The sequence below is a fragment of the Gekko japonicus genome, unplaced genomic scaffold, assembly GCF_001447785.1.
Source record: "Gekko japonicus isolate JY-2015 unplaced genomic scaffold, Gekko_japonicus_V1.1 scaffold676, whole genome shotgun sequence".
NCBI lineage: Eukaryota > Metazoa > Chordata > Lepidosauria > Squamata > Gekkonidae > Gekko > Gekko japonicus.
The window spans coordinates 175,834-189,302 of record NW_015166442.1 but is presented as its reverse complement, the minus strand read 5'-3'; the positions used below and the strand labels follow the sequence as shown (position 1 = coordinate 189,302).

Here is a 13,469-nt window from a genome sequence, read left to right as displayed (position 1 = left end):
CCTGGGGAAATAGTGGTGAGATTCTCAAAGCGACATGTAAGGGATTCTATCCTGAAAGCAACAACAAGAACACCCTTGAAAATTGGGGACAACACCATCAGGATTCTAAAAGATATTCCATGTGAAATAAGACAAAAGAGAAAGAAATATAAAGATCTAATCCTCTTTCTCCAAACAAACAGCATTGTTTACAGATAGTTAATTCCAGAAGCCGTCATTTTCAAAATACAAGATAAAAAAATAAAAGATTGACTCTGTTTCCAAAGCACGTGAGTTCCTGAGAGTCCAGCTGGGAGACCCAGCCGGGGTCGAGAAGGAAGAAGATGACAGCAAATCCAGTGGCGAATTGGACTCCGTGTCTTCCGACGAGGACTCTCTCTCTGACAAGGGGGCGGCTGCCCCCAAGCGTACATATAAATTGAGGATTAGAAAAGATAAGACAAAATGAAGGCTGAAGGACTCTGAATTGTGCCTTTAAACTTTAGTTTTATTGGGGGATGCTCTGGGGACTCTCTCAAATGGTTAAAACATTGGATAAAAAGACAAAAAATATAGCCGAATGCGGACATAGGCCGGGCCGAGACTGACACGGGACCGCACACCAGGAGACCACAAGCTGGAGGACCTGCTCCTGAAAGTGGGACGCGACTCCAAAATGGGCCGCCTGAAGGAAAAAGAAAGCCGGAAGCCGGAAGAACAACTAGCCCGCCACCTGGGTGTCGTAGGTAGCCCCACCCCCTGCACTATGTGGCCGTAGATTAGGAGTAAATTTGCACTTGCAACCTGCCTGTAAACCACTCTGAGACCTTCGGGTCAGAGCAGTCTATAAATTGAACATATAAATAAATAAATAAGCATAGCCGACTATGTTCAAAGTAATGCTAGCATTTTAAGATTAACATTTATATAAGATGTTGTAATGATCTCCTATTATTGGGGTTTTAGTTAGTTGTGGTTATCTTTCCTTTCTCCCTAGATGTAGTTACCCCTTCCTATTTTTTCGTTGTAGTTTTGTATATTAAAAATGCAATAAAAAATCCCCTCCGGGGGGCCCCCCAAAAAAATCTAATAGGCCCAGTTTCTAGGGGGGGAAAATCACACTATTTGTGACAACCAAGCTGAAAATTGAGTTTGCCAAGTGTCTCACAGCCCCCCCCCCCCAGGGTTTCATCTGGCAAGGTGAAATACACGTCCATTTTACTGCCCCCAACAGTAGCAACTCCTGCCTTCCCCCTCCAGCAACCACTCAAAATGCCCCGCAACCTTGTTCCAGGTGGGTCCCCCTCTCTCTGAGAAACAGAATTTCCTGGGGGAATTTGGGTCTGCTATATGAGATGGATGGAGGCAGCAAAATTATGTTCTACATGTGGAAGTCTTTGGAAACATTTGTCTGAATCCAACCCAATAATACATGAACAATATCCCAAGAATGAACAACAGATTTATATGTCACATGCTCAGTCAAATTTAATTATGATTGGGTCTGTGGTAGACTAGTGAAAATGAGTGTGATAGAGAAACATACTGACACAGTGGCAAAAGGAAAGAGACAGAAACTGAACAGGCCGTGGACCTGCTGTTACAAGTAATAAATTAAATGACTTCCTCAAGGTCTACTAACATATTTTACCATAAGGTTTTCGTCCTTAAACAGAGGTGGAGAGGCAATTTCACGGCCTTCTCTTGGGAAGAAGATCTGTATCATCCGGTCCCGTTCCTCCCAAGTGGCCTTGCGTAAAAGTCCATTCGTTTCTCGGACTACAACAAAACGTTCCTGAAATTGAGGGGAAAAAATTAGTAAAGCTGCAATTTCTATTTATTTATTGAACTTGTACCTCGCCCTCCCTGCCAAAGCAGGCTCAGGGCGGCTAACATCATAAAAACATGTTGACAATAAATATCACAACCATCTAAAAACCGTTCATAAAACAATTCCATAACATTTTATTATAACAGTTTACAATTAAAGTGCTAGCAATTAAGTTATGGTATCAAGATGGCCTCATAGATTCACTCGAATTCACATAAATTCACTTGATAATCAGCTCGATGATCTTTCTCAGTTTCAGTCAGCTAGTGGAAACTAGTGGACCAGGCACTAGGCTTCTGTTGTTATTAACGATGGTAGTGGTGGTGATGGTGGCTCCTAGTTAAAGGCCTGGTGGAAGAGCTCTGTCTTGCAGGCCCTGCGGAACTGTAAAAGGTCTCTTCTGGGAGCTCATTCCACCAGTATGGAGCCATCACCGAAAAGGCTCTCACTCTGGTCATAGCTAGTCTGGCATCCTTGGGACCTGGAAGGGCCAATCGATTTTGCAACCCCGACCAAAGTGCTCTCTGGGGTATATATGGGGAAAGGCGGTCCCTCAGGTATATCGGACCCTGGCCATAAAGGGCTTTAAAGGTAAGAACCAGCATCTTGAAGCGAATCTGGTATGCTACTGGCAGCCAGTGCAATGCCTTCAGGGCAGGCTGTATGTGTTCCCTCATGGGGAGAGCCATCAGGAGCCTAGCTGCAGCATTTTGCACTAGCTGCAGCTTCTGGATTTGTGACAAGGGCAGCCCTAAGTAGAGAGCATTACAGTAGTCTAATCTCAAGGTGACCATTGCGTGGATCGCTGTTGCTAGGTCGTTGTATTTGAGGAAGGGAACCAACTGCCTAATCAGCCGAAGATGGTAAACGGCTGACTTGGCAGCGGCTGCTACCTGGGCCTCCATTGTTAAGGAGGCATCCAGGACCACTCCCAAGGTCGTAACCTCTGGCGCTGGCACCAATGGTGCCCCATCGAAGGTCGGGAGTGGGATCCCTACCCTCAAGCAGAGTCTTCGTCGGGTTCGGCTTTAGTTGGCTCAGTCTAAGCCAACCAGCCACGGCCTGTAATGCCCGGTCCAGATCTTCCGGGTTGGAGTCAGACCGGCCGCCCAACATCAGATAGAGCTGGGTGTCATCCACATACTGGTGACATCCCAGCCCAAACCTCCAGACAATCTGGGAAAGGGGGCGCATGTAGATGTTAAACAACATCAGGGACAGCACCGCCCCTTGAGGCACTCCACATTCTAGTGGGTACCTCTGGGAGAGCTAATCCCCTAACGCCCCCCTTTGTCCCTGACCATGGAGAAAGGACACAAGCCATTGCAAGGCAAGCCCCTGTACTCCTATGTCGGCAAGGCTGTGGACCAGTAACTGATGGTCGACTGTGTCGAACACCGCCGGCAGGTCCAACACCAACAGTACCGCCGACATGCCCTGATCCAGATGCCTCCGAAGAACATCTGTGAGGGCGACCAGTGCTGTCTCCATCCCATGTCCTGGGCAAAAACCGGACTGGAAGGGATCTAAAATGGAAGCGTCATCCAAAAAGGTCTGTAGCTGCATTGCCACGGCCCTCTCTATTATTTTGCACAAACAGGGCAAATTGGACACCAGCTGGTAGTTGGCCAATTTGGCTGGATCCAAGGATGGCTTCTTCAAGAGAGGATGCACCACCACTTCCTTGAGCGCCCCAGGAAACAGTCCCTCTATGAGGGACTTGTTGACGATTTCTCTCAGGGCACCCCCCCAGCCCCTTGTGGCCAGCTTTGATTAGCCACGACGGGCATGGGTCAAGACAGCATGTGGATCCAAGGATGGCTTCTTCAAGAGAGGATGCACCACCACTTCCTTGAGCGCCCCAGGTAGCTGCATTGCCACGGCCCTCTCTATTATTTTGCACAAACAGGGCAAATTGGACACCAGCTGGTAGTTGGCCAATTTGGCTGGATCCAAGGATGGCTTCTTCAAGAGAGGATGCACCACCACTTCCTTGAGCGCCCCAGGAAACAGTCCCTCTACGAGGGACTTGTTGACGATTTCTCTCAGGGCACCCCCCAGCCCCTTGTGGCCAGCTTTGATTAGCCACGACGGGCATGGGTCAAGACAGCATGTGGTAGGGCATACAGCTAAGAGCAATTTAATCATAGTTCTATTCTCTTTCTTATGAACTGCTGCAGAGTACTGAGTCTCAAGTTTGCACTCTCTGATCCATCATGCCAAAAAATATTTATTAATTCAGCAAATGCATCCTGAAACCAACTCAGCCTAATGGCATATTCAAAACGAGGGCTGCCATTTTTGTCAGACCAATGTCTCATTTAAGATTGTGTATCTTGATCATAAGAAAGGTATCCCACACACTCCTGCTGAGTCTCCAAAGGCAAGGAAAGATCCTTTTGCCTCGCTGAGGGTCTGTCTGAGGGAAGGAGATTCCCAAGCTCAGAATCTCCCTGACTCACCCAGCAAAACTAAAATTAAATAAAAGGAATTTTAATGAATGTATAAAATTAAAAATAAAAAGATAAAAGCCCGCTAATTTGTAAGAATACATCCAATGGATTAAATCCCATGGATACATTGCTTTAACAGAAGCACTTTCTACTAACACAAGGACTCTTCTGCCAATGGCATAAGAACGTAAGAGACGCCAATGTTGGATCAGGCCAAAAGCCCATCCAGTCCAACACTCTGTATCACACAGTGGCCAGAAATACCAGGTGCCATCAGGAGGTCCACCAGTGGGGCCAGGACATTAGAAGCCCTCCCACTGTTGACCCCCCCAAGCACCAAGACAGAGCATCATTTGCCACAGAACCCCTATCTGATGGACCTCTGCTTATCTAATTCCCTTTTGAAGCCATCCATGCTTGTAGCCGCCACCATCAGCAGTAGGGTACTTGCACCAGAGAAAAGCATTGCTGTTAGTGGAAGAGATCTATGGGATCCAACCCTGTATTGTTTTTCTTCAGAAATCTTGTGTTTATGCATAAACCACTGTGAGATAAATCTTAAATGACTAAATTGACCAAGATTTCTTTAACCGAGCATCAGCCCTAATTCAAACCAATATCTTGAAGCAACTGTATCACAGGCCTGTATAAACCTACTGCACAAAAGCCACATTTACTTTTTTAAAGAATGAAATATAAAGATCTATTTTGTGCCTGACTTGAAATATTTAGCTTCCATTCTTCCACTGTGCCCAACCTCCCATTTGACACCGTTCCCTTTACATTTGTGGTCTTGTATGTGTAATGAGTTAAGAAAAATTGGATATTTCCTTTTCAAGTACAGGGTCTATTAGTGAAATTACTAATTGATCAGTTTGAGGCTGTCAGGTAAGTCATGCTGTGCCAAGATAAAGTGCTGTTCCAGAGCAACTAACGAGACTCACACGGTGTGGAGTATCGTATGTTAAGTCTGTAAATACATATTTGTAAGGCTCAACTCCATCAAGAATCTTGTCTTCTGATAATACATCATGAATTGGTTCCCGCTCACTTAATACAGGAGGCATTTCCAACCTCTCTCTGGCTTTCTCAACAGCATTCCTTGTAGCCTAAAAAGAAAAAGAAAAAAGTGAGGGTTAATTACAGCTGTAAAATGCCACTGAATCATTTGACTCACATGGGCACTTTAAAAGGAGCTCACGTGCCATGGCTGTAAGGCAGCCATGAGAAAAAGACACTGTAAAATTATGACAAAGACAGATGTGGAAACAATTATGCGTTATTAACAGCATTAAAATTTCAGAGGTATTTTTGTTTGTTTTCTATGCATTTTTGATAGAAAGTACTGCATTTCTAATGTGGCAACATTACACTTGAACACTTGTCCAGAAGAGGGCAACCAGGATGGTGAGAGGGGTGGAATCCAAGTCTTATGAGGAAAGGCTGAAAGAGTTGGGTAGGTTTAGCCTGGGAAAGAGAAGGCTTAGAGGGGACAGGATTGCAGTCTTCAAATATTTGAAGGGCTGTCATGTAGAAGATGGAGCAGATCTATTCTCTCATGCTCCGGATTGCAAGACTAGATCTAATGGGTGGAAATTACAAGGGAGTCGATACCAGCTAAATATCAGGAGAAACTTCCTAACTGTAAGAGTGGTTGAGCAGTGGAACAGACTGCCTTGGGAGGTGGTGGATGCTCCTTCACTGGACATTTTCAAGCAGAGGCTGGACAACCATCTTTCGGGTATGTTGTAGGGCTATCTTTCAGCTAGGCTCCTGCAGAGTGCAGGGGGTTGGACTAGATGACCTGCAAGGTCCCTTCCAACTCTAACATTCTATGATTCCATGACTGTTCAAACATTAGTGAAAAATACCAAATGCACACATTTTAGAGATTACCATTATATCTAAACTGGCTGGCCCCTGCCTAGATGGGAACCTTCAGAAAAGGCAGATGTTTATACCCACTAAATCCCAAGGCATGTGGAAATTACCCAGGGGGGGGAAAGCCTGACAAGGGCTCAAAAATGCTCTAAAAGTGTCAGATAAAGGAAAAAATCAGAGTGAAGAAAAATGTCCCTGCTCAAGGCTCCAAGAGAAAAGAATGTTGGAGAGGAAGGTTCTCTGAGTGGCAGTGAGATTTACAAACTGTTGACCCTTCCCATGATTCCTTGCAGGCCTCAGTTTGTATACCATCTATTACTCATTTACATTCACAAAAACAGTTGTTTAGATGCTTCAGGACTGCAAACTCAGGGGGAAAAATCCTTTCTGTTCTCTGAACAGCTTATGATGATTTATGTCACAAAAAACGGAATTTTTGTTTGCAAATGTAGGCAAACAAGAGAACATAAGAACATAAGAGATGCCAATGTTGGATCAGGCCAAAGGCCTATCCAGTCCAACACTCTGTATCCCAAAGTGGCCAGAAATACCAGTGCCATCAGGAGGTCCACCTGGGGGGCCACTTTCCCATTATCACTGGTTCAGAAGACACTGGATTTTAGTCAGCTTTCAAGTACTTGATTGCATCTGGATCAATATGAGAGTCCCTGGTAATTTCTGATTTGGAAGGTTGTTTTGAATTCACTTTAAATGTAATAGGAACATTGAAATGTTTTCTGTTGTGCTGGCATTTTGGATAAATTTGACTCCTGATGAGGCAGTTAATGCCTAGGATTCAAACTGCTCTTTCCACAGGCACAAGGGACTTCTGTTAATAGAACACAATTGCCACTCCCCTCCTACGACAGCCTGAAATGCCAACTCTTCTCAGCCACAGTTTTTAAAAAAACGTAGTCTAGCAGCATCCTAAAATGAAATATTTCTACAAAACCGATGACGTATACCTCCTTCAGTTGCAATTCTGTCATGAGCTTGTACTTTGGAGGTTCAAGTTCCTGTTTTATGGGTTTAAACACCTTCTGTAAGTTCAGCCCTGTCATCTTGTAGAGCAGGCTTTGAACTCTTTCATCCGTAAAGCTAGGCTTTGTAATGCTAGATTTGTTTTCATCTGAAAAACAAGGATTTAGTCCAAACAGCAGGAAAGGTGGAAACATGACTACTCAAATATTTATAAAAACGAAGATTAAGGCAAAACAACTATAGATTTAAACATTATTGTTCAACTCACGCAAGTGCCCACTGCGAGTGTTTTGCAGAAGACTAAAAGTATCATGGATCCTACCAAAAGAGCCAACAATGTATCAGAGAATGTTACACTGAAGGGAGGAGGAGATCGGAGAAAAATCTCAGAAGTAATTCTGAACATATAGGAATATGGAACCAAGGTAATTTAATAACAGTTTAGCTGCATCCTAAACACAATGGGCAGAGTTACAGCCACTGAGCATCCCTAATGCTCCCTTTTTCCAATGTGCTGGCCATAATCCTGCTCCTGGCGCGGGTATGTAGTGTCTGCAGCAGAGAAAAATCAGCTAAAATTTCACATGCAGAAGTACTGCTGGCCCAGGTGGAACAAAGCATAGAATCCAACCCAGTATATTTTATTTATTTATTTATAAATTCGGCTTATAGACTGTCGCCCCCTGAGAAATAAGGCCCAGGGCGGTGTACAACAGTTGTACAAGTACATTCAAATCAAAACAGTTAAAACAGTAAACCATACAACAATATCAGATGGCCCTAAAATGGATGTTTTATCACCATCCCTGGGGGGGGGCAAGAAAGGAGGGCCAGCCCAGCCAGAAAACTGTTGCTGTCCACCCGTGGAACTGCATTGAGTCCCAGATGTCATTAGGCAGAGAGTTCCACCTGGTCAGGGTCCAGGCTGAAAAAGCCCTGGCTCTTGTTGAGGACCACCAGAGGTCTTTTGGACCACGGATCACCAGTAGGTTTTTCTCTCCTGAGCTTAGTGCTCTTCGGGGGCTATACCAGGAGAGGTGGTGGTTCCGAAGATATGTTGGTCCCAGACCATTTAGGGCCCTGAAGGTTAATACCAGAACCTTGAACCTGATCCGGTATTAAACCTGGAGCCAGTGCAGCTGACAGACCACTGGTTGAATATGCACTGTTCATGGGGTTCCAGTAAAAACCCACACCACTGCATTCTGGACCAGTTGTAGTTTCCAGGTCAGTCTTAGTGGTAGCCCTGCATAGAGCAAGTTACAGTAGTCTATCCTGGAGGTGACCATTGCATGGATTACTGTGGCTAGGTTAGGGCAAGACAGGAAGGGGGTTAGTTGCCTGACCTGGTATAGCTGAAAAAATGCGTCTGGCAACATTTGATGTAGTGGTTAAATGCGCGGACTCTACTCTGGGAGAACCAGGTTTGATTCCCCACTCCTCCACTTGCACCTGGCTGGATGGCCTTGGGCAAGCCGTAGTTCTGATCTTGAAAAAGAGCAGTTTCTGTCAAGAGCTCTCTGAGGCTCGCCTACCTCACAGGGTGTCTGTTGTGGGGAGGGAGAGGGGAAGGAGTTTGTAAGCCGCTCTGAGACACCTTTGGGTAGTGAAGGGAGGGGTATAAATCCAATCTCTTCTTCTTCTTCTTGTGATCTGGGCCTCCATCAAAAAGGAGGCATCCAGAAACACACCCAGGCTCTTGACAGTCCATGACAGTGCCGGTATTAAAGGCACACAGTCAAGAACCAGGAGCTGGCACCCCATTCCTGCATCTCCACCAACCAGCCACAGAACCTCCATCTTTGATGGATTCAGTCTCAGCCGGCTCTGTTTCAACCATCCCACCACTGTCTCCAGCCCCCCCCCCCCAGCTAAATCGGCAGGAGCAGTGTCTGGCCAGCCACCCATCAACAGATACAGCTGGGTGTCATCAGCATACTGATGGCATCCCAGCCCGAAACTCTATGCCAGCTGTGCAAGAAGGTACATACAGATGTTAAACAGCATTGGTGAGAGGACTGCCCCTTGAGGAACCCCACATACCAAGGGGTATCTGGTGACACCCTCTCACCTAGTGCCAATACTATTAAATAGCCAATTTTAATACTGACCCATATGTCAAAGATGCTCATTAGAAGAATGCACACTCAAATGATGCCTTGCATGTATGAATGGGCCATCATGGATTGGACAATCTTTTAATTTTGTCAGATAATTCTATATAGTTGTGTGTTTTTTCACCACGTGTGCACACACACACACACACCCTTCCTATTACATCCACAAAAAAAGGCAGACTACAAATAAAGTAAATCAATAAAATAAAATACCTGGTTTTAATTTCACTCTGGCTGCCATCGCCTGATTTTTCTCGTTTATTAGCTGGTTTTAAGAAACTATTTTATTCGCTGTATTTATTGTTGCATGAATAGGGGGTGCAAAGAAAGTTAAATAATAAATAACCTTTCATATAACCACAGACTGGGTGCTTTTTGAATGGAGGCAGTTCACACATTCAGCAGAAACTCACGAAGTGGAAATAAGTCATATGATGGACGAGCCCTTCTGATTCAACAGGGCGCCTTCCCCCTCCTCATTTCAAAGTGCTTTCAACAGTAATGCAAAATAAAAGACTCACCCGCCTCCGGGCCCTGGCAGAGCTCCCGCCGTCCCCATGCGGCCCGGCTCAGGCGCGACCATCTCGGGAAAAGAGAAACTGCAAGAGGCCTCCCGCCTTGTAAGCACCGGGTTGCTCCTACTGCAGCCATCATAGACTGACCCAGAAGGGCTTCCTTTGCGTCCGGATTGCCGCTCATGGTATGCTGGGTAATGTAGTCCAGCAAATAATCGTCCTGTTTTACTTTCTGCTATGGCTGGAACCGTTGTCCCTTGTGGCCGTTCGAGGCAGTGTTCTGCTTGTGTTAGTGAAAATTAGGGCGTTCTTTGACGTCTTACTTTTTAAAACAAACAAACAAAAACAAAAAAAACCCTAAAGTACGTTTATCCCCCCCCGTGCACAGGCAATTCGTGTATGCTATTTAAGAAAGGTAGATCTAGGTGGTCAGCCGTGTTGGTCTGAAGCAGTAGAACAAATGTAGAGTCCAGTGGCACCTTTTAAGACCAACAAAGTTTTCAAGGTATGAGCTTTTGCAAGCACACTTTAAGGGTTCAAGAAAAATATCAAGACAGCAGAGCAAAATGCAAAAGAAACAACAAAAGCATTTTAAATGCAGCAAAACAAGACCCGGTTGCAGCAAAAGTAAATAAATAATAACAATAACAACAACAACCCAGCCCCAAAAGACTACCCTTTTTGAGAGAGAGAGAAAGAGAGATGTGCACATTCAAATAAAAACTGAATTTAACAACAACAACAAAATTGCAGAACATTCCTGAAGATTTGGGGTGCGGAGGGTGAAGTTTGGGGTAGAGAGGAACCTCAGTGGGATGGGGTACAATGCTATGAAGTCCACCCCCGAAGCAGCCATTTTCTTCAGGAGAACTGATCTTTGTCAGTAATTCCAGGAGGAGATCTTTGACCCTACCTGAAGTAGGGTTGCCAGCCTCCAGGTGGGGCCTGGAGATCTCCAACTTTTACAATTGATCTCCAGCTGACAGAGATCAGCTCCCCTGGAGAAAATGGCTGCTTTGAAGGGTGGACTCTATGGCATTGTAGTAGTTGCTGTAGTACAGTTGTGCTACACAAGGCTTGCTACTTGCCCAATAATCCCTAAATTCTGCACTGCAGAACTGTTGGCCTTCTGGTCTTTAACCTCTGAGCTGCTGCCTCAGAATATATTCTGATATGATGAGGCTTTAAAAAGACCATCACCTTTTCCATGTCCTATAATCCCCAAGTGCAAGGGAAAGGCAAGGGAGAAGGGCAAATGGCCAAGGCTGCTGTATAAATGAAGGAACCACACGTTATTCAGGAGTTCTCTTCCTGAATTCTTAGGCCTGATGACTATTAGGGTTGCCCAGTTCGCATTGGAAAATTCATGGAGATTTGGGGGTAAAGCTTGGGGAGGATGGAGTTTGAGAAGGCAGAGACCTCCGTGTGATATAATGGCATGGAGTCCATCCTCCAAAGTAGCCATTTTCTCCAGGGAAACTGATCACTGTAGTCATGAGATCATTTGTAATTCTGAGAGATCCTCAGATTTTGGAGGTGGAGCCTGGGGAAGGTGGGGTTTGGGGAGGGGAGGGACCTCATCAGGGTATAATGCTATTCAGTCCATCCTTCAAAGCAGAAGGAACTGGTCTAGATCATCTGAAGATCAATTGTAATAGCGGAAAATCTCCAGGTGCCACTTGGGTATTGGCAACCCTACTGCACCCTCATCAGGGTATAATACCATACAGTTCACTCTCCAAAGCAGCCATTTTCTTCAGGGAGCTGACGTCTGTTGTCTGGAGATCAGTCATCATTCCAAGAGATCTCCAGCCCCCACCTGGAGGGTGGCAACCCTACTGCTGAGGCCCTGTGCCAGTGCTAAGATTAAAAAAAAAAACAGCAAGGAAACAGAGAAGAGCCTGTTTTTCAGCCTTAGATGCAAGCATCTTCTGGAGTGAGAGTTATACCCTATTAGGGAATTGGGAAGCTATTTGGCTACATGCCTAAAAGCCACTCCAGCCTCATGCACGCATTTGGATGGCAACCCAGAGTTCACTTTAATTCACAGAAGTGCTTAGAAAAACAATAGAATTTATTAGGCTCGATCCAGGCACGGTTAAATTCATATTCATTTTGTACTTGAGTGGTAACAGCTGCTGGGAGGATTAGCTTTGCTGGCGTGTGAGGTAAAGGTAATGCTCTGTATATATTTATATCATCGATTCCAGTACATAGAGCACATAGCACTTAGAAAGAAACATGCATTTAAATCATGTAAGCGGATTCAACGCTCTGTAGACACTTGTAGGGATAGGAAATCAGTCTGTAACAGAAATGGGTCTGGCACATTATTCACGGGCATGCCTACATTCCCACAAATAAGACCCACATTGAAACTGGGATATGGTAGAGAGAAACTTTATATGCCAAATTCACTGTTGAGACATTTGGGGAGGATAGAGTACCGAATGGCTTTTAATCTCTGTTCCAATCTAATAAAAAATCGGTTTTACACAGCTTAAAATCAAGATGAAAAAATATTTTCTGTGGCTAACCATGAGGGCTGATTTTTCCTGGTGCTTGAATACACTTCCTCCAAAATAAACAATGGGAAGCCATCCACATATGGATCCTGGATTTTTGTTTTTTAAACAAGTCCCTTTTAAAGTTTTCCACACAAACAAACAGAAACAGTTGTAACTCACTGAGAAACCGCTACTCATTATGTGGCCTGTCCACGATCGAGAATTAAGAACTTTTCAGATGTCACTCAGGCCTTTCCCGCATTCTCATTTTACTTGTTCAACGATGTAATCACTGACCTCAAGCCAGACATCCTGGAGTGTGAAATCCAATGGGCCTTAGAAAGCATTACTAACAACAAAGCTAGTGGAGGTGATGGTATCTCAGCTGACATATTCAAAGTCTTAAAAGATGATGCTGTTAAAGTGCTGCACTCAATATGCCAGCAAATTTGGAAAACACAAGACTGGCCACAGGATTGGAAAAGGTCACTTTACATTCCAATCCCAAAGAAGGGCAATGCCAAGGAATGTTCAAACTATCACACAATTGCACTCATTTCACATGCTAGCAAGGTCATGCTCAAGACCCTACAAGCTAGGCTTTAGCAGTACGTGGATAGAGGACTGCCTTAAGTACAAGCTGGGTTTCGAGGAGGTAGAGGAACTAGCGATCAAATTGCCAACATTCGCTGGATTATGGAGAAAGCAAGGGAGTACCAGAAAAATATCTACTTCTGCTTCACTGACTACGCTAAAGCCTTTGATTGTGTGGATCACAATAAACTGTGGCAAGTCCTTAAAGAGATTGAAGTCCCAGACCACCTCACATGTCTCCTGAGAAACCTGTATAAGGGTCAAGACGCGACAGTTAGAACCAGATATGGAACAACTGATTGGTTTAGCATAGGGAAAAAAAGGATGTATATTGTCACCCTGCTTATTATATGCAGAGTACATCATGTGAAATGCTGGCGTGGATGAATCACAAACTGGAATTAAGATTGCTGGGGAAAACATCAACAACCTCAGATATGCAGACGATACCACTCTAATGGCAGAAAATGAAGAGGACCTAAAGAGCCTCTTGCTCAGAGTAAAAGAGGAGAGCGCAAAAGTTGGCTTGAAGCTCAACATCAAAAAAGCTAAGATCATGGCATCCGGCCCGATCACTCCTTTGCAAATAGAAGGGGAAGTCGTGGAAGTAG

The 13,469-nt window shown here is 44.8% G+C and overlaps 1 protein-coding gene across 1 annotated transcript in view; it reads right to left on the bottom strand.

Annotated features, from left to right (window-relative positions):
- The window catches only part of MRPS22 (mitochondrial ribosomal protein S22), a 13,383-nt gene extending 3,489 nt beyond the window's left edge, over positions 1-9,894 (bottom strand). Inside the window, exons 1-4 of the mRNA XM_015411988.1 lie at positions 9,764-9,894; positions 7,110-7,273; positions 5,208-5,372; positions 1,631-1,774 (exon numbers count right to left, since the gene is read on the bottom strand). Of these exons, the coding sequence (XP_015267474.1) occupies positions 1,631-1,774; positions 5,208-5,372; positions 7,110-7,273; positions 9,764-9,893 (603 nt within the window). The 5' untranslated portion in view covers position 9,894. The remainder of the gene's footprint in view (positions 1-1,630; positions 1,775-5,207; positions 5,373-7,109; positions 7,274-9,763) is intronic.
- Positions 9,895-13,469: the final 3,575 nt, after the last annotated feature.